The sequence below is a fragment of the Oncorhynchus keta genome, chromosome 18 (genome assembly GCF_023373465.1).
Source record: "Oncorhynchus keta strain PuntledgeMale-10-30-2019 chromosome 18, Oket_V2, whole genome shotgun sequence".
Taxonomy (NCBI): domain Eukaryota; kingdom Metazoa; phylum Chordata; class Actinopteri; order Salmoniformes; family Salmonidae; genus Oncorhynchus; species Oncorhynchus keta.
The window spans coordinates 36,228,729-36,253,582 of NC_068438.1; the positions used below are offsets into that span (position 1 = coordinate 36,228,729).

At 44.4% G+C, this 24,854-nt stretch overlaps 1 protein-coding gene across 3 annotated transcripts in view; it reads left to right on the forward strand.

Moving 5' to 3' along the window:
• Window positions 1-24,854, forward strand: part of robo1 (roundabout, axon guidance receptor, homolog 1 (Drosophila)) — a 476,268-nt gene that overhangs the window by 404,666 nt on the left and 46,748 nt on the right. For all 3 annotated transcript variants that reach the window (XM_052467998.1, XM_052467999.1, XM_052468000.1), the window contains one exon: window positions 13,920-13,946. In XM_052467998.1, the coding sequence (XP_052323958.1) occupies window positions 13,920-13,946 (27 nt within the window). The remainder of the gene's footprint in view (window positions 1-13,919; window positions 13,947-24,854) is intronic.

Below are 24,854 nucleotides of genomic sequence, written 5' to 3' on the forward strand. Positions count from 1 at the left end.
CCCCTCAACAATCCCTCCATCCCTCAACAATCCCTCCATCCCTCAACAATGCCTCCATCCCCTCAACAATCCCTCCATCCCTCAACAATCCCTCCATCCCCTCAACAATCCTCCATCCCATCCCTCAACAATCCCTCCATCCCTCAACAATCCCTCCATCCCTCAACAATCCCTCCATCCCTCAACAATCCCCCATCCCTCAACAATCCATCCATCCCTCAACAATCCCTCCATCCCTCAACAATCCCTCCATCCCTCAACAATCCCCCATCCCTCAACAATCCCTCCATCCCTCAACAATCCCTCCATCCCTCAACAATCCCTCCATCCCCTCAACAATGCCTCCATCCCTCAACAATCCCTCCATCCCATCAACAATCCCTCCATCCCCTCAACAATCCATCCATCCCCTCAACAATCCCTCCATCCCCTCAACAATGCCTCCATCCCCTCAACAATCCCTCCATCCCCTCAACAATGCCTCCATCCCCTCAACAATCCCTCCATCCCCTCAACAATCCCTCCATCCCCTCAACAATCCCTCCATCCCATCAACAATCCCTCCATCCCCTCAACAATCCCTCCATCCCCTCAACAATCCCTCCATCCCCTCAACAATCCCTCCATCCCATCAACAATCCCTCCATCCCCTCAACAATCCCTCCATCCCCTCAACAATCCCTCCATCCCCTCAACAATCCCCCATCCCCTCAACAATCCCTCCATCCCCTCAACAATCCATCCATCCCCTCAACAATCCCTCCATCCCCTCAACAATCCCTCCATCCCCTCAACAATCCCTCCATCCCCTCAACAATCCCTCCATCCCCTCAACAATCCCCATCCCCTCAACAATCCCTCCATCCCCTCAACAATCCCTCCATCCCTCAACAATGCCTCCATCCCTCAACAATGCCTCCATCCCTCAACAATCCCTCCATCCCCTCAACAATCCCTCCATCCCTCAACAATCCCTCCTTCCCTCAACAATGCCTCCATCCCTCAACAATGCCTCCCATCCCTCAACAATCCCTCCATCCCCTCAACAATCCCTCCATCCCTCAACAATCCCTCCATCCCTCAACAATGCCTCCATCCCTCAACAATCCCTCCTTCCCCTCAACAATCCTCCATCCCTCAACAATCCCTCCATCCCCTCAACAATCCCTCCATCCCTCAACAATCCCTCCATCCCTCAACAATCCCTCCATCCCCTCAACAATCCCTCCATCCCCTCAACAATCCCTCCATCCCCTCAACAATCCCTCCATCCCTCAACAATCCTCCATCCCCTCAACAATCCCTCCATCCCCTCAACAATCCTCCATCCCCTCAACAATCCTCCATCCATCCCCTCAACAATCCATCCATCCCTCAACAATCCCCCATCCCTCAACAATCCCCCATCCCTCAACAATCCATCCATCCCTCAACAATCCCTCCATCCCATCCCTCAACAATGCCTCCATCCCTCAACAATCCCTCCATCCCTCAACAATCCCTCCATCCCTCAACAATCCCTCCATCCCTCAACAATCCTCCATCCCATTCAACAATCCCTCCATCCCATCAACAATCCCTCAATCCCTCAATCAATCCCTCCATCCCTCAACAATCCCACCATCCCTCAACAATCCCTCCATCCCCTCAACAATCCCTCCATCCCTCAACAATCCATCCATCCCCTCAACAATCCCTCCATCCCTCAACAATCCCCATCCCTCAACAATCCATCCATCCCTCAACAATCCATCCATCCCTCAACAATCCCTCCATCCCCTCAACAATCCATCCATCCCCTCAAATGCCTCCATGCCTCAACAATCCCCCATCAACAATCCCTCCATCCCTCAACAATCCCTCAACATCCCTCAACAATCCCTCAACAATCCCATCAACAATCCCTCCATCCCCTCAACAATCCCTCCATCCCTCAACAATCCCCATCCCTCAACAATCCCTCCATCCCCTCAACAATCCCAACAATCCATCCCTCAACAATCCCTCCATCCCTCAACAATGCCTCCATCCCTCAACAATCCCCATCAACAATCCTCCTCCCCTCAACAATCCCTCCATCCCTCAACAATCCTCCATCCCTCAACAATCCTCCATCCCCTCAACAATCCTCCATCCCCTCAACAATCCCTCCATCCCCTCAACAATCCCTCCATCCCCAACAATCCCTCCATCCCTCAACAATCCCCCAACAATCCCCTCAACAATCCCTCCATCCCCTCAACAATCCCTCCATCCCTCAACAATCCCTCCATCCCTCAACAATCCTCCATCCCCTCAACAATCCCTCCATCCCCTCAACAATCCTCCATCCCCTCAACAATCCCTCCATCCCTCAACAATCCCTCCATCCCCTCAACAATCCCCATCCCTCAACATCCCCTCAACAATCCCTCCATCCCTCAACAATCCCTCCATCCCTCAACAATCCCTCCATCCCTCAACAATCCCTCCATCCCCTCAACAATCCCTCCATCCCTCAACAATCCCTCCATCCCTCAACAATCCCTCCATCCCTCAACAATCCCTCCATCCCTCAACAATCCCTCCATCCCCTCAACAATCCCTCCATCCCTCAACAATCCCCCCTCCCATCCCTCAACAATCCCATCCATCCCCTCAACAATCCCTCCATCCCCTCAACAATCCCTCCATCCCTCAACAATCCCTCCATCCCTCAACAATCCCTCCATCCCCTCAACAATCCCTCCATCCCTCAACAATCCCTCCATCCCCCTCAACAATCCCTCCATCCCCTCAACAATCCCTCCATCCCTCAACAATCCTCCATCCCCTCAACAATGCCTCCATCCCCTCAACAATCCCTCCATCCCTTCAACAATCCCCATCCCTCCCTCCATCCCCTCAACAATCCATCCATCCCTCAACAATGCCATCCATCCCCCTCAACAATCCCTCCATCCCTCAACAATCCTCCATCCCTCAACAATCCCTCCATCCCTCAACAATCCCTCCATCCCTCTCAACAATCCCTCCATCCCTTCAACAATCCCCCATCCCTCAACAATCCCTCCATCCCTCAACAATCCCTCCATCCCTCAACAATCCCTCCCATCCCCTCCAACAATCCCTCCATCCCCTCAACAATCCCCCATCCCCTCAACAATCCCTCCATCCCCTCCCCTCAACAATCCCTCCATCCCCTCAACAATCCCTCCATCCCCTCAACAATCCCTCCATCCCTCCCTCAACAATCCCTCCATCCCTCAACAATCCCTCCATCCCTCAACAATCCCTCCATCCCTCAACAATCCCTCCATCCCTCAACAATCCCTCCATCCCCTCAACAATCCCTCCATCCCCTCAACAATCCCTCCATCCCTCAACAATCCCTCCTCCCCTCAACAATCCATCCATCCCCTCAACAATGCCTCCATCCCCTCAATAATCCCTCCTTCCCTCAACAATCCCTCCATCCCCTCAACAATCCCTCCATCCCTCAACAATCCCTCCATCCCTCAACAATCCCTCCATCCCTCAACAATCCCTCCATCCCTCAACAATCCCTCCATCCCTCAACAATCCCTCCATCCCTCAACAATCCATCCATCCCCTCAACAATGCCTCCATCCCTCAATAATCCCTCCATCCCTCAACAATCCCTCCATCCCCTCAACAATCCCTCCATCCCTCAACAATGCCTCCATCCCTCAACAATCCTCCATCCCCCTCAACAATCCCTCCTTCCCCTCAACAATCCCTCCATCCCTCAACAATCCCTCCTTCCCTCAACAATCCCTCCATCCCTCAACAATCCCTCCATCCCCTCAACAATCCATCCATCCCTCAACAATGCCTCCATCCCTCAACAATCCCTCCTTCCCCTCAACAATCCTCCATCCCTCAACAATCCCTCCATCCCTCAACAATCCCTCCTTCCCTCAACAATCCCCATCCATCCCCATCAACAATCCCCATCCCTCAACAATCCCTCCATCCCCTCAACAATCCCTCCATCCCTCAACAATCCCTCCATCCCTCAACAATGCCTCCCCTCAACAATCCCCTCAACAATCCCTCCTTCCCTCAACAATCCCTCCATCCCTCAAACAATGCCTCCATCCATCCCCATCCCTCAACAATCCCTCCATCCCCTCAACAATCCCTCCATCCCCTCAACAATCCCTCCATCCCCTCAACAATCCCTCCATCCCTCAACAATGCCTCCATCCCTCAACAATCCCTCCTTCCCTCAACAATCCCTCCATCCCCTCAACAATCCCTCCATCCCCATCAACAATCCCTCCATCCCTCAACAATCCTCCATCCCTCAACAATCCCTCCATCCATGCCTCCATCCCTCAACAATGCCTCCATCCCCTCAACAATCCTCCATCCCCTCAACAATCCCTCCATCCCTCAACAATCCCTCCATCCCTCAACAATGCCTCCATCCCTCAACAATCCCTCCATCCCTCTCAACAATCCCTCCATCCCTCAACAATCCCTCCATCCCTCAACAATCCCTCCATCCCTCAACAATCCTCCATCCCTCAACAATCCTCCATCCCCTCAACAATCCCTCCATCCCTCAACAATGCCTCCATCCCTCAACAATCCTCCATCCCTCAACAATCCCTCCATCCCCTCAACAATCCCTCCATCCCAACAATCAACAATCCCTCCATCCCTCAACAATCCCTCCATCCCTTCAACAATGCCTCCATCCCCTCAACAATGCCTCCATCCCCTCAACAATGCCTCCATCCCCTCAACAATCCTCCATCCCTCAACAATCCCTCCATCCCTCAACAATCCTCCATCCCCTCAACAATGCCTCCTTCCCCTCAACAATGCCTCCATCCCCTCAACAATCCCTCCATCCCCTCAACAATCCCTCCATCCCTCAACAATCCCTCCATCCCTCAACAATGCCTCCATCCCCTCAACAATCCCTCCATCCCTCAACAATCCTCCATCCCTCAACAATCCCATCCCAACAATCCATCCCTCAACAATCCCTCCCCTCAACAATCCTCCCCTCAACAATCCCTCCATCCCATCAACAATCCCCCATCCCTCAACAATCCCTCCATCCCTCAACAATCCCTCCATCCCTCAACAATCCATCCATCCCCTCAACAATCCCTCCATCCCTCAACAATCCCCCATCCCTCAACAATCCCTCCATCCCTCAACAATCCCTCCATCCCCTCAACAATCCCTCCATCCCCATCAACAATCCCTCCATCCCCTCAACAATCCCTCCATCCCCCATCAACAATCCCTCCATCCCTCAACAATCCCTCCATCCCTCAACAATCCCTCCATCCCCTCAACAATCCATCCTTCCCCTCAACAATCCCTCCATCCCTCAACAATCCCTCCTTCCCCTCAACAATCCATCCATCCCTCAACAATGCCTCAATCCCCTCAACAATCCCTCCATCCCCTCAACAATCCCTCCATCCCCTCAACAATCCCTCCATCCCCATCCTCAACAATGCCTCCATCCCCTCAACAATCCCTCCATCCCCTCAACAATCCCTCCTTCCCCTCAACAATCCCTCCATCCCCTCAACAATCCCCCATCCCCTCAACAATCCCTCCATCCCCTCAACAATCCCTCCATCCCCTCAACAATCCATCCATCCCCTCAACAATGCCTCAATCCCCTCAACAATCCCTCCATCCCCTCAACAATCCCTCCATCCCCTCAACAATCCCTCCATCCCCTCAACAATCCCTCCATCCCATCAACAATCCCTCCATCCCCTCAACAATCCCCCATCCCCTCAACAATCCCTCCATCCCCTCAACAATCCCTCCATCCCCTCAACAATCCCTCCATCCCCTCAACAATGCCTCCATCCCCTCAACAATCCCTCCATCCCCTCAACAATCCCTCCATCCCCTCAACAATGCCTCCATCCCCTCAACAATCCCTCCATCCCCTCAACAATCCCTCCATCCCCTCAACAATCCCTCCATCCCCTCAACAATCCCTCCATCCCCTCAACAATGCCTCCATCCCCTCAACAATCCCTCCATCCCCTCAACAATCCCTCCATCCCCTCAACAATCCCTCCATCCCCTCAACAATCCCTCCATCCCCTCAACAATCCCTCCATCCCCTCAACAATGCCTCCTCTGACATGAAAGAGTTGCATCGTGTTGTATCATTTGACTTGAGGTGAGGTCTACCGTCTGAAAATGGTCCCTAGTACTTTGAGAAAGTTAAAAGCCCTTGAACATCTGCAGGTGAAAAATGGATCTGTCTCCTGCAGTGATGTCTGTTTTATATTTCCCTCTCTCTGATCCTGCCAGGGTGTTTTTGTGTGTGTAGTTCTTCTTTTGAAGTGCGTCTTCCGGTCCCACCAGTTTCTGTTAGCTGTTCCCACCTGAATGTGTCTGGAAGACAGAACAACTTGCTATGATGAGCATGAATCAAGGAGAAACGAACATTTCTCTAGCTTGAAGTATACTTTTTGAATAGTTTTGAGTGAAAGCCTATGATGCAAATGAGAGTTTGAAACATTGTGTCATACTGTTGCATAAGATTCCTTACCATATTGTGTTTTTCACTCTCTCTGTCAGTGTCAGATTCTATGTGCTCTCTAGTAGTGGACACGGTCTACCTAACCTGCAGGGAGTTTACCTGACTGGATCCGATGTGACAGGGTTCAGTACATGCCCAACCTCTACCCACAATAGTTTACGGAGTATGAAGGAGTGCTATTAGGCTTTCTGTGCAGCTCTTTCCTGTGCTGCCTGGTTTAATATGCGGCTGTAGGCGTTGCAGCTGCTGCCTGCCTGCCCTCCCCATGCCCTCCCCATGCCCTCCCAATACCCTCCCCATGCCCTCCCCATGCCCTCCCCATACCCTCCCCATGCCCTCCCCATGCCCTCCCCGTGCCCTCCCCATGCCCTCCCCCGTCCCCCCCGTACCCTCCCCATGCCCTCCCCATGCCCTCCCCGTACCCTCCCCATGCCCTCCCCATGCCCTCCCCATACCCCTACCTCCTTCTGCTGGGCTCAGGTACGCTGCTGAGTGTCAGGGTCAGGAGAGGTACACCATTCAACCTGGAGACACAAACAATATACTGTCTTAGGTCTGAATCCACCTCTGGCATATTGCCTATTGTGAGTCATGGAAAAGAGAGAGAAACCTGGATGAACCTATAACACATATCATTGCTTTGGAAAAGCCTTTCCACCCATGGTCCCTCAGAGCTCTATCATGGTTGAACATTAATGTTGGTTTATAGTGAACATAATGGACTTTGATATCTCTATAGACTAAAGAATTGACAGTGTACATCTTGGAGGTTGACTGCATCGTGTGCTAGTGTGCTGTAAACTCTAATCTGTGTTGCTATGGTTAGACAGATGCTAAAATCACAGGGTTGGTCTTCATGGAAAAGGGTTATGTGGTATGTTCAAAATGAAGCCATGCCCACATGCTATGCCCACATACAAGGCTTTTAACACTAGAGAAAATCCTCAAGGGACCCCAATTTGAGCCAAACAGAAGTCATTCTGACTGCAACATTCCAACAGCTTAGTACATATATTTAGTATATATTTGCGCAAAAAATGATAATTTTGTGTTTATGAAGGTCTTGGGTAACATTAGAATATAAATATATATTTTTTTCGGGGTGCTGAAATCAAAGGGCGGAACTTGTGGCCAATCAGTAGGACCTCTGAAGACTTTGTAAGTACAGTTATCTGCTTGGAGACTGGAGAGAGATAGGCTAGTGGAGAAGCTGAGGTTGGCTCCAGAGAACATTAAAACCTCTTAAGCCCACCCGACACGCTGGCGTCCCATCTAGCCATCAGGAAATGCAAATGCGACAGGCCAAATGCTAATAGCACTCGTTAAAACTCAAACGTTCATTAAAACACACATGCAGGGTACTGAGTTAAAGCTACACTCGTTGTGAATCCAGCCAACAAGTCAGATTTTTAAAATGCTTTTCGGCGAAAGCATGAGAAGCTATTATCTGATAGCATGCAACACCCCGAAATACCTGAAGGGGACGTAAACAAAATAATTAGCATAGCCTGCGCTACACAAAACGCAGAAATAAAATATAAAACATTCATTACCTTTGACGAGCTTCTTTGTTGGCACTCCTATATGTCCCATAAACATCACTATTGGGTCTTTTTTTTTTCGATTAAATCGGTTCATATATACCCAAAATATCGATCTATAATAATGAAAAGTGTGTGATCCAGAAAAAAACACAGTTTTAAGACGCAACGTCATTTTTTTAAATTAAAAAAGTCGACGATAAACTTTCACAAAACAATTCAAAATACTGTTGTAATCCAACTTTAGGTAATAGTAAACGTTAATAATCTATCAAATTGATCACGGGGCGATGTGTATTCAATAGCTCCACGTCTTCAAATCATGGTCGGAAATCTCTCTTCCAAAACATCCTGTCGGAGACCGGAAGGATTCTTCTTCGTTTGACCAAGGAACAACTCCCAGGCAATTGCCAAGACTGGCGACATTGTGTGGAAACTGTAGGACTTGTAATCTCGGCCCCATCTAATTTGCTGTGCCATAAACAATACATGCAAGTGGCGCACTGATATTTTTTCCACTTTTTGGTGATCAGTTTTCCTTGGGCTTTTTCACGAAACACACGTTCTGTTATAGTCACAGCCATGATTTAACCTGTTTTAGAAACTTCAGAGTGTTTTCTATCCACACATACTAATCATATGCATATACTATATTCCTGGCATGAGTAGCAGGACACTGAAATGTTGCACGATTTCTAACAGAATGTTCGAAAATAGTAAGCCCTAAGCTTAAGTGGACCCCTTCCCTTTCTTCCAGAGGAGCTGAGCAGTGCGTCAGTGTTTCCTCACATTAACTCTAACTCTCTGAGCACAGTAGGCAAATCTCTCTCTCTCTCTCTCTCTCTCTCTCTCTCTCTCTCTCTCTCTCTCTCTCTCTCTCTCTCTCTCTCTCTCTCTCTCTCTCTCTCTCTCTTTTTCTCTCTCACTCTCTCTCTCTCTCTCACTCTCTCTCTCTCTATTTCTCTCTCTCTTTCTCTCTTTCTCAACCCCCTATTTCTGCTATTTAAAACCACAAGAGGCCATGGTCTTTGTTGGAAGTGGTAACTAAGAATGTTTTGAGAGAAGAAGAGTATAATTGTAACCACATGAAGCAACAAGCTGGACTCGGTGTGAAGTGGGTTGAACTGGAGCTGTAGGAGGAGACAGAGTGTCCGTGTGTCCGTATGTGTCTGTGCGTCTGTGTGTCCTTGTGCGGTCTGTGTGTCCGTGCGGTCTGTGTGTGTCTGTGTGCGTGCGCCTGTGTTTGTTTGTTCGTGCATGCATGTGTGTGTGTTTGCGTGAGTCTGTGTGATATGATGTCTCGTCCAGCCAGTGAATAAGCTGTCTCTGACAGTCTCATCTCATTGTGGTAATTTGATTGAGTTTTTCAATCACGTTAATATTTCTCACCGAGCACCTCACATGTCAAGTGTCAATCTCTCTCCTCTTCAAAGCCGAACCGCAGACAGATTAAACCTTGCAAATAGACCAATCTATTCAGCTGCTCTGAGCTTCAAGGAGAGCAGAGCAGGAATCCAAACAAGAGGGAAGAATTGTGGCATTAAAGGTTGTGTTTACATAAATAAAAGGAGATGAAGAGGTGAGGACAGCTGTACCTCAGTGATAGCTACAGCACCTTCAGAAAGTATTCATACCCCTTGACAACAGCCAGAATTTAAAATGGATAAAACATTTCTCACCCATCTACACAAAATACCCCTTAATGATAAAGTGAAAACACATTATTTAACATTTTTACTCATTAATTGAAAATTAAATACAGAAATATCTCATTTACATAAATATTCATAGCCCATTGTTAATACTTTGGCTGTATTTCTGGGTAAGTTTATATGATCTTTCCACACCTGGATTGTGCAATATCGGCCCATGTATTACTTTCAAAATATTTCAAGCTCTGTCAAATTGGTTGTTGATCTTAGTTTGACAACCATTTTCAGGTCTTGCCATAGATTTTCAAGTAGATTTAAGTCTTAACAGTAACTCGACCACTCAGGAACATTCACTGTGTTCTTGGTAAGAACTCCAGTGTAGATTTGGCCTTGTGTTTTAGGTTATTGTCCTGCTGAAAGGTGAATTCATCTCCCAGTGTCTGGTGGAAAGCAGACAAACAGGTTTTCTTCTAGGATTTTGCCTGCGCTTAGCTCCATTCAGTTAAATGGCTTTATCCTGAAAAACTCCCCAGTCCTTAACATACACTATGTTTGAAAATAATGTGGAGAGTCGTACTCATCAATTTGTTGTTTTGGATTTGCCGCAAACAAACATAACACTTTGTATTCAGGACAAAAAGTGAATTTCTTTGCCACATTTTTTGCAGTATTACTTTAGTGCCTTGTCGCAAACAGGATGCATGTTTTGCAGTATTACTTTAGTGCCTTGTCGCAAACAGGATGCATGTTTTGCAGTATTACTTTAGTGCCTCGTCGCAAACAGGATGCATGTTTTACAGTATTACTTTAGTGCCTTGTCGCAAACAGGATGCATGTTTTGCAGTATTACTTTAGTGCCTTGTCGCAAACAGGATGCATGTTTTGCAGTATTACTTTAGTGCCTTGTCGCAAACAGGATGCATGTTTTGCAGTATTACTTTAGTGCCTTGTCGCAAACAGGATGCATGTTTTGCAGTATTACTTTAGTGCCTTGTCGCAAACAGGATGCATGTTTTACAGTATTACTTTAGTGCCTTGTCGCAAACAGGATGCATGTTTTGCAGTATTACTTTAGTGCCTTGTCGCAAACAGGATGCATGTTTTGCAGTATTACTTTAGTGCCTTGTTGCAAACAGGATGCATGTTTTACAGTATTACTTTAGTGCCTTGTCGCAAACAGGATGCATGTTTTGCAGTATTACTTTAGTGCCTTGTCGCAAACAGGATGCATGTTTTGCAGTATTACTTTAGTGCCTTGTCGCAAACAGGATGCATGTTTTGCAGTATTACTTTAGTGCCTTGTTGCAAACAGGATGCATGTTTTGCAGTATTACTTTAGTGCCTTGTTGCAAACAGGATGCATGTTTTTCAGTATTACTTTAGTGCCTTGTCGCAAACAGGATGCATGTTTTACAGTATTACTTTAGTGCCTTGTTGCAAACAGGATGTATGTTTTACAGTATTACTTTAGTGCCTTGTTGCAAACAGGATGCATGTTTTACAGTATTACTTTAGTGCCTTATAGCAAACAGGATGCATGTTTTGCAGTATTACTTTAGTGCCTTGTCGCAAACAGGATGCATGTTTTACAGTATTACTTTAGTGCCTTGTTGCAAACAGGATGCATGTTTTACAGTATTACTTTAGTGCCTTGTTGCAAACAGGATGCATGTTTTACAGTATTACTTTAGTGCCTTATAGCAAACAGGATGCATGTTTTGAATATTTGTATTCTGTACATGCTTCCTTCTTTTCACTCTGTCCATTAGGTTAGTATTGTGGAGTAACTACAATGTTGTTGATCCATCCTCAGTTCTCTATCACAGTCAATAAACTTTTAAAGTCACCATTGGCCTCATGGGGAAATCCCTGAGTGGTTTCCTTCCTCTCTGGTAAAGGAGTTAGGAATGACACCTTTATCTTCTTAGTGACTGGTGTATTGATACACCATCCAAAGTGTAATTACTAACTTTACAATGCTCAAAGGGAGATTCAATGTCTGCTTTTTTATTTTTACCCATCAGCCAATAGGTGACGTTCTTTGTGAGACATTGAAAAACCTCCCTGGTCTTTGTGGTTGAATCCGTGTTTGAAATTCGCTATTGGACTGAGGGACCTGACAGATCATTTTATGTGTGGAGTAGATCGATAAGGTCATTCAACATGTTTTACTTCTGAAATGTAGGTCTGTCATAACAAAGGGGTTGAGTACTTATGGACTGTTATTGACTTTCAGCTTTTCATTTTGAATGAATTTGTTAAAATATAAGAAGTCAAGTGGTGTGAATACTTTCTGAAGGCACTGATTTGTTTAGACAGATTAGAAACAGGAGGAAACAGAGGAGTGAAAGTTGGGCTTCTGGGGCAGTAAGATTGCACATTTCATTTGAATTTTACACACTAAACCACACAGACACACTGTAAAAAAAAATCTGGGGTGAAATAGACTCAAAAAACCACCAAGATGTACTTAATAAAAATGTATTCAATTATTCAATGATTTTATCTCCAAAAATTAAGGATCAATAGAACTGAATCTGTTTCTTAAAATGTAGGTATATTTTACAAGAGGACAACCAACTATAGAGAAAATCAAGTGATTGAACTCATTTGAAGTCTGGTTTTTATCTCCTTGCAATCTCCTATCTTCCCACAGTGGCTCTGTGTTTAGAGGATTGTGGGTAATTCAACATTTTTAGATTGTATGATTATTTTACAACCCATTCCCACAACTCTTAATAGTAGAGGGAAACACAGTATCCTGCAATGTTGGCTGTAACACCACCAGTTAATGCTGGTGAATTGAGCACTGGTGAATTAAGCACTGGTGAATTGAGCACTGTGCTCAACAATGTCTCTCAAAATGGGTTAAACTGGCAAAGGATCAGATGCATAAATAAATGATTAAGTGGTGTTATAACACAGTGTCATGTTTCAAACATCCTCAGGATGATGTGTTTCAGCACTCTAGTAAAGTTAAGGTTTCGTCTCCTTGAATTTGGTGGCAGCATAGTTGCCACTAGTCTTGGTGTCTCAAAGGACTTCATTTTAACAGCGTGGAGTAAAGAGAACCCTGCTGTGTGTTGAGTAAAGAGAACCCTGTTGTGTGTTGAGTAAAGAGAACCCTGCTGTGTGTTGAGTAAAGAGAACCCTGTTGTGTGTTGAGTAAAGAGAACCCTGTTGTGTGTTGACTAAAGAGAACCCTGTTGTGTGTTGAGTAAAGAGAACCCTGTTGTGTGTTGAGTAAAGAGAACCCTGTTGTGTGTTGAGTAAAGAGAACCCTGTTGTGTGTTGAGTAAAGAGAACCCTGTTGTATGTTGAGTAAAGAGAACCCTGTTGTGTGTTGAGTAAAGAGAACCCTGTTGTGTGTTGAGTAAAGAGAACCCTGTTGTGTGTTGAGTAAAGAGAACCCTGTTGTGTGTTGAGTAAAGAGAACCCTGTTGTGTGTTGAGTAAAGAGAACCCTGTTGTGTGTTGAGTAAAGAGAACCCTGTTGTGTGTTGAGTAAAGAGAACCCTGTTGTGTGTTGAGTAAAGAGAACCCTGTTGTGTGTTGAGTGTTGTGTGTTGAGTAAAGAGAACCCTGTTGTGTGTTGAGTAAAGAGAACCCTGTTGTGTGTTGAGTAAAGAGAACCCTGTTGTGTGTTGAGTAAAGAGAACCCTGTTGTGTGTTGAGTAAAGAGAACCCTGTTGTGTGTTGAGTAAAGAGAACCCTGTTGTGTGTTGAGTAAAGAGAACCCTGTTGTGTGTTGAGTAAAGAGAACCCTGTTGTGTGTTGAGTAAAGAGAACCCTGTTGTGTGTTGAGTAAAGAGAACCCTGTTGTGTGTTGAGTAAAGAGAACCCTGTTGTGTTGAGTAAAGAGAACCCTGTTGTGTGTTGAGTAAAGAGAACCCTGTTGTGTGTTGAGTAAAGAGAACCCTGTTGTATGTTGAGTAAAGAGAACCCTGTTGTGTGTTGAGTAAAGAGAACCCTGTTGTGTGTTGAGTAAAGAGAACCCTGTTGTGTGTTGAGTAAAGAGAACCCTGTTGTGTGTTGAGTAAAGAGAACCCTGTTGTGTGTTGAGTAAAGAGAACCCTGTTGTGTGTTGCCCGTTGGATTCAAGATAAATATATGTGTTGCTATGTTATGTTATATTAATGGTGTTTTTCTCTCTCGTTCCCCTTTCGTGGGCCTCTGCTTGGATCAACAGTGCCATCTTTTACCTTCACTCCTACAGGTAAGAACTTTTGATAATGCTTGACTCAATTCCGTTGCACGTTCTCTATAAAATCTCAGAACTGTCAATTTATCCACCTTTCAATGCAAGACTGCACTCACTGAGTTCCACACAGCTGGCCTGAACAGGCCCAGTAGTCATTCTAGTCAGTCAGAAGATAAACTCTTTGGTTAAAAGTACACAGCCACCAGAAAGGGAGTAGTGAGGTTTATGGTTCTACAAAGTGGTGTAGGTAATGCGTTCAGAGGTAAACGCTGAAAGAGGAGCGAGCCGTGCCGTGCCATCCGTGCTGCTAAGAAGCTGTTAGAACTGGCTGGGACTTGATCAAAGGGCTGCTGCTGCCCGCCTCTCTGGCTCTGATAGGATTTAGGATGATGACACATGGTCAGTGACATGGACCAATCAGACAGAGCTGTGGACACGGTGTGATGATGTGGAGGCCCATCTCTCTCTCAGTTCAATTCAATTTAAGGGCTTTATTGGCATGGGAAACATATGTTAACATTGTCAAATCAAGTGAAGTAGATAATTAACACAAGTTAAATAAACAATAAAAAGTTACAGTAAACATTACACTCACAAAAGTTCCAAAATAATAAAGACATTTCAAATGTCATATTAAGTGTAAATAGTTAAAGTACAAAAATTGGAAAATAAATCAACATAAATATAGGTTGTATTTACAATGGTGTTTGTTCTTCACTGGTTGCCTTTTCTTGTGGCAACAGGTCACAAATCTTGCTGCTGAGATGGAACACTGTGGTATATCACCCAATATCTATTCTTTGTGGGAATTATTTGTGGGTTTGTGTAATCTGAGGGAAATATGTCTCTAATATGGCCATACATTGGGCAGGAGGTTAGGAAGTGCAGCTCAGTTTCCACCTCATGTTGTGGGCAGTGAGCACATAGCCTGTCTTCTCTTGAGAGCCAGGTCTGCATATGGCGGCCTTTCTCAATAGCAAGGCTATGCTCACTGAGTCTGTACATAGTCAAAGCTTTCCTTAAGTTTGGGTCAGTCACAGTGGTCAGGTATTCTGCCACTGTGTACTCTCTGTTTAGCGCCAAATATCATTCTAGTTTGCTCAGTTTTTTTGTAAATTCTTTTTGTAAATTCTTTCTCATGATTTGGTTTAGTCTAATTGTGTTGCTGTCCTGAGGCTCTGTGGCGTCTGTTTGTGTTTGTGAACAGAGCCCCAGGACCAGCTTGCTTAGGGGGCTCTTCTCTGGGCTAATTTCTCTGTAGGTGATTGCTTTGTTATGGAATTGCTTCCTTTTAGGTGGTTGTAGAATTTAACAGCTCTTTTCTGGATTTGGATAATTAGCTGTTATCGGCCCAATTCTGCTCTGCATGCATTATTTGGTGTTTTTACGTTGTACACAGAGGATATTCTGCATGCAGAGTCTCAATTTGGTGTTTGTCCCATTTTGTGAATTCTTGGTTGGTGAGCAGACCCCAGACCTCACAACCATGAGGGGCAATGGATTCTATAAATGATTCAAGTATGATGACATTGAAGGCCCTTCTTGTCTCTCGGCTCATTCACAGCTTTGTGTTAAGTTAACTCAGCCTAAACATCAGTGCCACAGTATGTATAGTTTAGTGTGTGTTCTAGGGCAACAGTGTCTAGGTGGAATTTGTGTTCGTGGTCCTGGCAACTGGATCTCTCTCTCTCTCTCTCTCTCTCTCTCTCTCTCTCTCTCTCTCTCTCTCTCTCTCTCTCTCTCTCTCTCTCTCTGTTCTCTCCTCTCTCTCTCTCTCTCTCTGTTCTCTCCTCTCTCTCTCTCTTCTCTCCTCTCTCTCTCTCTCTCTCTCTCTCTCTCTCTCTCTCTCTCTCTATATATATATATATATATATATATATATATATATATATATATAGAGAGAGAGAGAGAGAGAGAGAGAGTCCTTGTCAAATCAGAGAGAGAGGGAGGGAAGAAAAGAGAGAAGAAGAGAGCGAGAGGGGGAGTTATGTGAATCGTGTGGTTGTGGTGACTAATCCCATCTGTGCAGAGCAGAGTCTTTATCTAAACTGTGAGAGTTGTTTCTCTCCTCCTCGTCAGCCACAGGGCTTAGTGGGATCACACCTTTCCTCCTCCTCGTCAGCCACAGGGCTTGGTGGGATCACACCTTTTCTCCTCCTAGTCAGCCACAGGGCTTGGTGGGATCACACCTTTTCTCCTCCTCGTCAGCCACGGTGCTTGGTGGGATCACACCTTTTCTCCTCCTCGTCAGCCACGGGGCTTGGTGGGATCACACCTTTTCTCCTCCTCGTCAGCCACGGGGCTTGGTGGGATCACACCTTTCCTCCTCCTCGTCAGCCACGGGGCTTGGTGGGATCATACCTTTTCTCCTCCTCTTCAGCCACAGGGCTTGGTGGGATCACACCTTTTCTCCTCCTCTTCAGCCACAGGGCTTGGTGGGATCACACCTTTCCTCCTCCTAGTCAGCCACGGAGCTTGGTGGGATCACACCTTTTCTCCTCCTCTTCAGCCACGGGGCTTGGTGGGATCACACCTTTTCTCCTCCTCTTCAGCCACAGGGCTTGGTGGGATCACACCTTTCCTCCTCCTAGTCAGCCAAGGGGCTTGGTGGGATCACACCTTTTCTCCTCCTCTTCAGCCACAGGGCTTGGTGTGATCACACCTTTCCTCCTCCTCGTCAGCCACGGGGCTTGGTGGGATCATACCTTTTCTCCTCCTCTTCAGCCACAGGGCTTGGTGGGATCACACCTTTTCTCCTCCTCTTCAGCCACAGGGCTTGGTGGGATCACACCTTTCCTCCTCCTAGTCAGCCACGGAGCTTGGTGGGATCACACCTTTTCTCCTCCTCTTCAGCCACGGGGCTTGGTGGGATCACACCTTTTCTCCTCCTCTTCAGCCACAGGGCTTGGTGGGATCACACCTTTCCTCCTCCTAGTCAGCCAAGGGGCTTGGTGGGATCACATCTTTTCTCCTCCTCTTCAGCCACAGGGCTTGGTGTGATCACACCTTTCCTCCTCCTCGTCAGCCACGGGGCTTGGTGGGATCACACCTTTCCTCCTCCTAGTCAGCCAAGGGGCTTGGTGGGATCACACCTTTTCTCCTCCTCTTCAGCCACAGGGCTTGGTGTGATCACACCTTTTCTCCTCCTCTTCAGCCACAGGGCTTGGTGTGATCACACCTTTCCTCCTCCTCGTCAGCCACGGGGCTTGGTGTGATCACACCTTTCCTCCTCCTCGTCAGCCACGGGGCTTGGTGGGATCACACCTTTCCTCCTCCTCGTCACCTACTACGCCTTCACTATGGTGAATCACTAAAACAATACAGAAATACTCTCCGGAAAAAGAAGGAAGAGCACATCAGATATCAGCTCAATGTAATTGAAGAATCCGTAGAATCTAACCACTTCTGGGAAAATTGGAAAACGAACAGCAACAAAAAGAGTCATCTGTCCAAAACGGAGATGAAGAACAGACAGTTAAAAACGTATACAGTGGTTTCTCCTTTAAAAGTTGTGAGCTTACACCGCGGACTTAGAGGTACCCAGTGTCACAGCTTCATTACTTCAGACCACCACAAGGCGGAGTTAGAGCACTCATTATGCATTTGGGTTCCAAGGTTTTTATATGACCAATCATATTGAGTGGTTCGAATGACAAATTTGAGGCAGGACACATGTCCCCGGTGACTTCAGCAAAGATGGCTGACAGAACATTACGGGGAAGCAAATGTATGTTGTTATAACGTCATAACAAATCAAGCATAAAATGTAAAATTGAGAGGAATATGTTCGTTAACGTAGAGACAAACGATTGTGCACATATTTTTGTTATTTAGTTCATTTACGAAAATCGCTATTTATCAAGTTTTTTTCAGCCATATCCGATACCAGGTGTATCAAACTCCTTCATTATAACAAGCAGGGAGCAGGTTTTGAACCCTAAACATTCTAGCCCGAAGTCCAGCACATGATCGACTGTGCCCAAATGTATTAATTGGGGTTGGGGCCGATTGTGGCTAAAAACACTTTATCAATTGGAATCTTTAACATGGAAAGTGTGGAAAGGGAAATAATTATTATTATTCGTTTTTGACAAGCGTAGCAGGATGGTTTGTTAGCTGAACAATAGATTATTCAGCCTTTACTAAAATATTGTGTAATGGCCGAGCTAGGTGTGAACCCGAACCCCCCCCAACTTGAGTTAGGTGTGACCCCCCTCCCCAACTTGCAACATTTCAGGACTATCTAAGAAAAAAGCAGCAGAGATGCGCAATAGGTTTCTAAGAAGAGGCTATTCCCTACAATGTGTGGATGAAGCTGTGAAATTTGGCATTGGAGGAAACATGAGATGAACTGCTACAAAAAAGACCAGCTAAAGCTAAAGAACACTCTGTAATGTTAAAAACCTATCTCACCAAAAAAAGAAATATCCTCTCACTGTCAACTGTGTTTATATTCAGCAAACTTAACATGTGTAAATATTTGTATGAACATAACATTCAACAACTGAGACATAAACTGAACAAGTTCCACAGACATGTGACTAACAGACATGGAATAATGTGTCCCTGAACGAAGGGGGGGGGTCAAACTCAAAATTAACAGTCAGTATCTGGTGTGGCCACCAGCTGCATTAAGTACTGCAGTGCATCTCCTCCTCATGGACTGCACCAGATTTGCCAGTTATTGCTGTGAGATGTTACCCCCCCCTTCCACCAAGGCACCTGCAAGTTCCTGGACATTTCTGTGGGGGGTGCTCAATAGGATTGAGATCCAGGCTCTTCGCTGGCCATGGCAGAACACTGACATTCCTGTCTTGCAGGCTGTCTTGCAGGAAATCACGCACAGAACGAGCAGTATGGCTGGTTGCATTGTCATGCTGGAGGGTCATGTCAGGATGAGCCTGCAGGAAGGGTACCACATGAGGGAGGAGGATGTCTTCCCTGTAACACAAAGCATTGAGATTGCCTGCAATGACAATAAGCTCAGTCTGATGATGCTGTGACACACTGCCCCAGTCCATGACGGACCCTCCACTTCCAAATCGATCCCGCTCCATGATGCCATCTATTTTGTGAAGTGCACCAGTCCCTCCTGTAGAAAAGCAACCCCACAACATGATGCTGCCACCCCGTGCTTCACAGTTGGGATGGTTTTCTTCGGCTTGCAAGCCTCTCCCTTTTTCCTCGAAACATAATGATGGTCATCATGGCCAAACAGTTCTATTTTTGTTTCATCAGACCAAAGGACATTTCTCCAAAAAGCATGATCTTTGTCCCCATGTGCAATTGCAAACCGTAGTCTGGCTTTTTTATGACAGTTTTGGAGCAGTGGCTTCTTCCTTGCTGAGCGGCCTTTCAGGTTAAGTCGATATAGGACTCGTTTTACTGTGGATATAGATACTTTTGTACCTGTTTCCTCCAGCATCTTCATAAGGTCCTTTGCTAATTGTTCTGGGATTGATTTTGCACTTTTTGCACCGAAGTATGTTCACCTCTAGGAGACAGAACGCGTCTCCTTCCTGAGTGGTATGACAGTTGTGTGGTCCCATTGTTTGTACAGATGAACGTGGTACCTTCATGCATTTGGAAATTTCTCCCAAGGATGAACCAGACTTGTGTCAACAATTTGTTTTCTGAGGTCTTGGCTGATTTCTTTTGATTTTCCCATGATTTTCCCATGATGTCAAGCAAAGAGGCACTGAGTTTGAAGGTAACCCTTGAAATACATCCACAGGTACACCTCCAATTGACTCAAATGATGTCAATTAGCCTATCAGAAGCTTTTAAAGCCATGACCTCATTTTCTTGAATATTCCAAGCTGTTTAAAGGGACAGTCAACTTAGTGTTTGTAAATGTCTGACCCACTGGAATTGTGATACAGTGAATAATAAGTTAAATAATCTGTCTCTAAACAATTGTTGGAAAAATGACTTGTGTCATGCACAAAGTAGATGTCCTAACCGACTTGCCAAAAGTATGGTTTGTTAACAAGACATTTATGGAGTGGTTGAAAATGAGTTTTAATGACTCCAACCTAAGTGTATGTAAACTTCCAACTCCAACTGTATATTTATTTATATATATATGTTTTTCTTAAACGCGTGAGTCACATATTTCCTTATATATATATATATTGCCAATCGCTCATCATCTTCATTCATCAGTGAGTCAATGGCTTGAATAGGCCATTGACTCACTCACGCGTTGAAAAGGAATGAGATGGAGTCACAATCTATGCCAGGCACACCTGTGAGCTCTGGAACTCCACCTCCAACAGGCAGAGTCAACATACTTTGCGGGTTCATCAGGCCGTCGGTTCACCCTGACATTTCCTGTCCTTTTCTGACAACAGAACTTGACCAACTGCTCACCAGGCACATCAAGGGCCGCCCGGGCCGTTATGCTGTTCTGCTATTCCAAGGATGTGTAACCGGAGAGAGATACCACGAGTGGGCACAGAATACATAGCCTTCCTGCTGTGGCCATCAACAGTGGGGCAAAAAAGTATTTAGTCAGCCACCAATTGTGCAAGTTCTCCCACTTAAAAAGATGAGAGAGGCCTGTAAATGTTCATCATATGTACACTTCAACTATGACAGACAAAATGTTATGTTATGTTTCTCCAGAAATAAATAATTCTAAATAACTGTTTTTTTTTTACAAATTAGTGAGAATGTCTCAGCCCATGTTCAAGAATTATAGGTTAACCTCTTGCTCCTACCTGGCACGCAGGCGTCCCATCTAGAGCTCTGGAAATGCAAATGCGCTACGCTAAATGCTAATAGTATTAGTTAAAACTCAAACGTTCATTAAAATACACATGCAGGTTATTGAATTAAAGCTACACTCGTTGTGAATCCAGGCAACAAGTCAGATTTTTAAAATGCTTTTCGGCGAAAGCATGAGAAGCTATTATCTGATAGCATGTAACACCCCAAAAGACCCGCAGGGGACGTAAACAAAATAATTAGCATATTCGGCACTACACAAACCTCACAATAAAATATAAAACATTCATTACCTTTGACCATCTTCTTTGTTGGCACTCCTAGATGTCCCATAATCACTATTGGGTCTTTTTTTCGATTAAATCGGTCCATATATAGCCTAGATATCGATCTATGAAGACTGTGTGATAAACGGAAAAAAATAGCGTTTCATAACGTAACGTCATTTTTTTTAATTCAAAAAGTCGACGATAAACTTTCACAAAACACTTCGAAATACTTTTGTAATGCAACTTTAGGTATTAGTACACGTTAATAAGCGATACAATTCATCAGGAGGCGATGTCAATTCTATAGGTGTCTGTCTCGAAAATAATAATATAATATATGCCATTTAGCTGACGCTTTTATCCAAAGCGACTTACAGTCATGTGTGCATACATTCTACGTATGGGTGGTCCCGGGAATCGAACCCACTACCCTGGCGTTACAAGCGCCATGCTCTACCAACTGAGCCACAGAAGGACCAAAAAAAAAAATGTCTTGGAGAGAGCTCGACCAAAACATCCGGTCGGAGACCGGAGGGAATCGATTCCCTTGATTCGGTTAGACCAAGAATCAATTGCGAATCAAATGACAAGACTCTAGACAACGTGTGGAAGCTGTAGGCACTGCAACCTCGGCCTCATTTAATTCGGTTCACTTTGAACAATTCCTTGAAGTCGGGGATGGATATTTATTTCCATTTTCAGTGATCAGATTTTCATGCACTTTTCGATGAAACGCACGTTCTGTTATATTCACAGCCGTGATTTAACCAGTTTTATAAACGTCTGAGTGTTTTCTATCCACACATACTAATCATATGCATATACTATATTCCTGGCCTGAGTAGCAGGGCGCTGAAATGTTGCGCGATTTTTAACAGAATGTTCGAAAAAGTAGAGGGTCGACTTAACAGGTTAAATGAAAACAAAATCTTCAAAATGTCATTACTTTTTAAACAAAGCGATTATTATGATGAATTAATTTACAATTATATAAAAGCCCCTTGGATATTCTTAGATATTCTCACAGATCCTAACGGAAAATCGGCCTTAGATATTAACCTGTTGCGACGAGCAATCCCGTATCCGGGATCTTAAGTATAGCCTCAAGCTCATTAGCATAACGCAACATTCACTATTCATGAAAATCGCAAATTAAATTAAATAAATATATTGGCTCTCAAGCTTAGCCTTTTGTTAACAACTCTGTAATCTCAGATGTTCAAAATGTGCTTTTCAACCATAGCAAAACAAGCATTTGTGTAAGAGTATTGATAGCTAGCATAGCATTAAGCCTAGCATTCAGCAGGCAACATTTTCACAAAAACAAGAAAAGCATTCAAATAAAATAATTTACCTTTGAAGAACTTCGGATGTTTTCAATGAGGAGACTCTCAGTTAGATAGCAAATGTTCAGTTTTTCCAAAAAGATTATTCGTGTAGGAGAAATCGCTCCGTTTTGTTCATCACGTTTGGCTGAGAAAAAACCCTGAAAATTCAGTAATTAAAACTTTTTTCCAAATTAACCTCATAGTCCGCCCCATCCCGCATGCGGTCGCGTTACTACAGCCTCAAGCTCATTACCATAACGCAACGTTAGCGATTTCTAAAAATCGCAAATGAAAAAATAAATATAGCGAAAACAATACAAGCATTTGTGTAAGTTTATCGATATACTAGAAAAACATTATGTACACCTAGCGGCAGGTAACTTGGTCACGAAAATCAGAAAAGCAATCAAATTAATAGTTTACCTTTGATGATCTTCGGATGTTTTCACTCACGAGACTCCCAGTTAGACAGCAAATGTTCCTTTTGTTCCATAGAGATATATTTTTTATATCCAATTACCTCCGTTAGTTTGATGCGTTATGCCCAGGAATCCACTGGAAATAGTGGTCACGACAACGCAGACAAAAATTCAAAATTATATCCATAATATCGCCAGAAACATGGCAAATGTTTTTTTATAATCAATCCTCAAGGTGTTTTTCAAATATCTATTCGATAATATATCAACCGGGACAGTTGGCTTTTCACTAGGACCAGGAGGAGAAAATGGCTCCCTCTCTGTTTTGCGCAAAAATCACACTGAGAGCCAACAACAGACCACTTACGCAATGTGAACGTTTACACTCATTCTTCAAAATAAAGGCCTGAAACTATGTCTAATGGCTGTAGACACCTTAGGGAACATTTTCAATGAGGAGACTCTCAGTTAGATAGCAAATGTTCATTTTTTCCAAAAAGATTATTTGTGTAAGAGAAATAGCTCCGTTTTGTTCATAACGTTTGGCTAAGAAAAAAAAACGAAAATGCAGTCACTTACAATGCCAAACCTTTTTCCAAATTAGCTCCATAATATCGACAGAAACATGGCAAACGTTGTTTAGAATCAATCCTCAAGGTGTTTTTCACAATTCTATTAGATGAAAAATCATTCCTGGCAGTCGGTTTCTCATCAGAGGCAAACTGAAAAATACTGCAGCTGGAGATTACGCAATAATTGTGACGGAGGACACCAAGCGACCACCTGGTAAATGTAGTCTCTTATGGTCAATCTTCCAATGATATGCCTACAAATACGTCACAATTCTCCAGACACCTTGGGGAAAACGTGGAAAAGGTAAGCTGATTCCTAGCTCCTCCACAGCCATATAAGGAGTCATTGCCATGAGGCGGTTTTAAAAAATGCGGCACTTCCTGATTGTATTTTTATCTGGGTTTTTTCTGTAACATCAGTTCTGTGGCACTCAAAGACAATATCATTGCAGTTTTGGAAACGTCAGAGTGTTTTCTTTCCAAAGCTGTCAATTATATGCATTGTCGAGCATCTTTTCGTGACAAAATATCTTGTTTAAAACGGGAACGTTTTTCATCCAAAAATTAAAAGAGCGCCCCCTATATCGAAGAAGTTAACTGTTTATTAGGCTACTGTGCAAGTCTACAATACATACTATAGTTAACATGGGAAAGTGCCTAATTCCTTACATAATAAGGCTTGGCGTCCCACTCGACAACATCCGGTGAAATTGGAGGGTGCGTAATTCAAATAAATAATCATAATATTAAACATTTATGAACATACAAGTATCTTATCTCATTTAAAAGCTTACTTTATTGTTAATCTAACTGCATTGTCCGATTTACAATAGGCTTTACAGCGAAAGCATACCATGCGATTGTTTGAGGACGGCACCCCACATCAACATATTTTTCAACCAGCACAGGCTTCATAAAATCACAAATAGTGATTAAATAAATCACTTACTTTTGTAAATCTTCCTCTGTTTGCAATCCCAAGGGTCCCAGCTACAACATGAATGGTCGTTTTGTTAGATAAAATCCGCTACAGCTAAACTTTGTTCAAACAAGTCAGACTATGTATCTATTTAATCCTCAGGTACCCTAAAATGTAAATAAACTATAATATTTCACATGGAAAGAAGTATGTTCAATAGAAAAAGATCATTATCAGGTGCGCCTCCTCTTCATCACGCGCCGACAGACTGACTTTCCACTGGGACTCTGTGGGACTTTGTACCAAAACTCCAAATTCTTCCTAGTTTTTGGAGAAACAAGCCTGAAACAATGAACAAAGACTGTTGACCTCTAGTGGAAGCCGTAGGAATTGTAATCTGGGAGCTGGAATTACATAGGACCCATAGCTTTCCATTATAAGAACCTGGGACCTCAAAAAAATAAAGATTCTGGTTGGTTTTTCTTTGGATTTATGCCTGCCGTATCAATTGTGTTATAGTCTCATACATTAGTTTAACATTTACACAAATGTCAAAGTGTTTTCTGTCCAATGCTACCAATTATATGCATATCCTGGCTTCTGGGCCTGAGTAAAAGGCAGTTTATTTTGGGCACATCAGTCAGGCAGCAATTCAGAAAAATAGACCCTATCCCTAAGAATTATAAT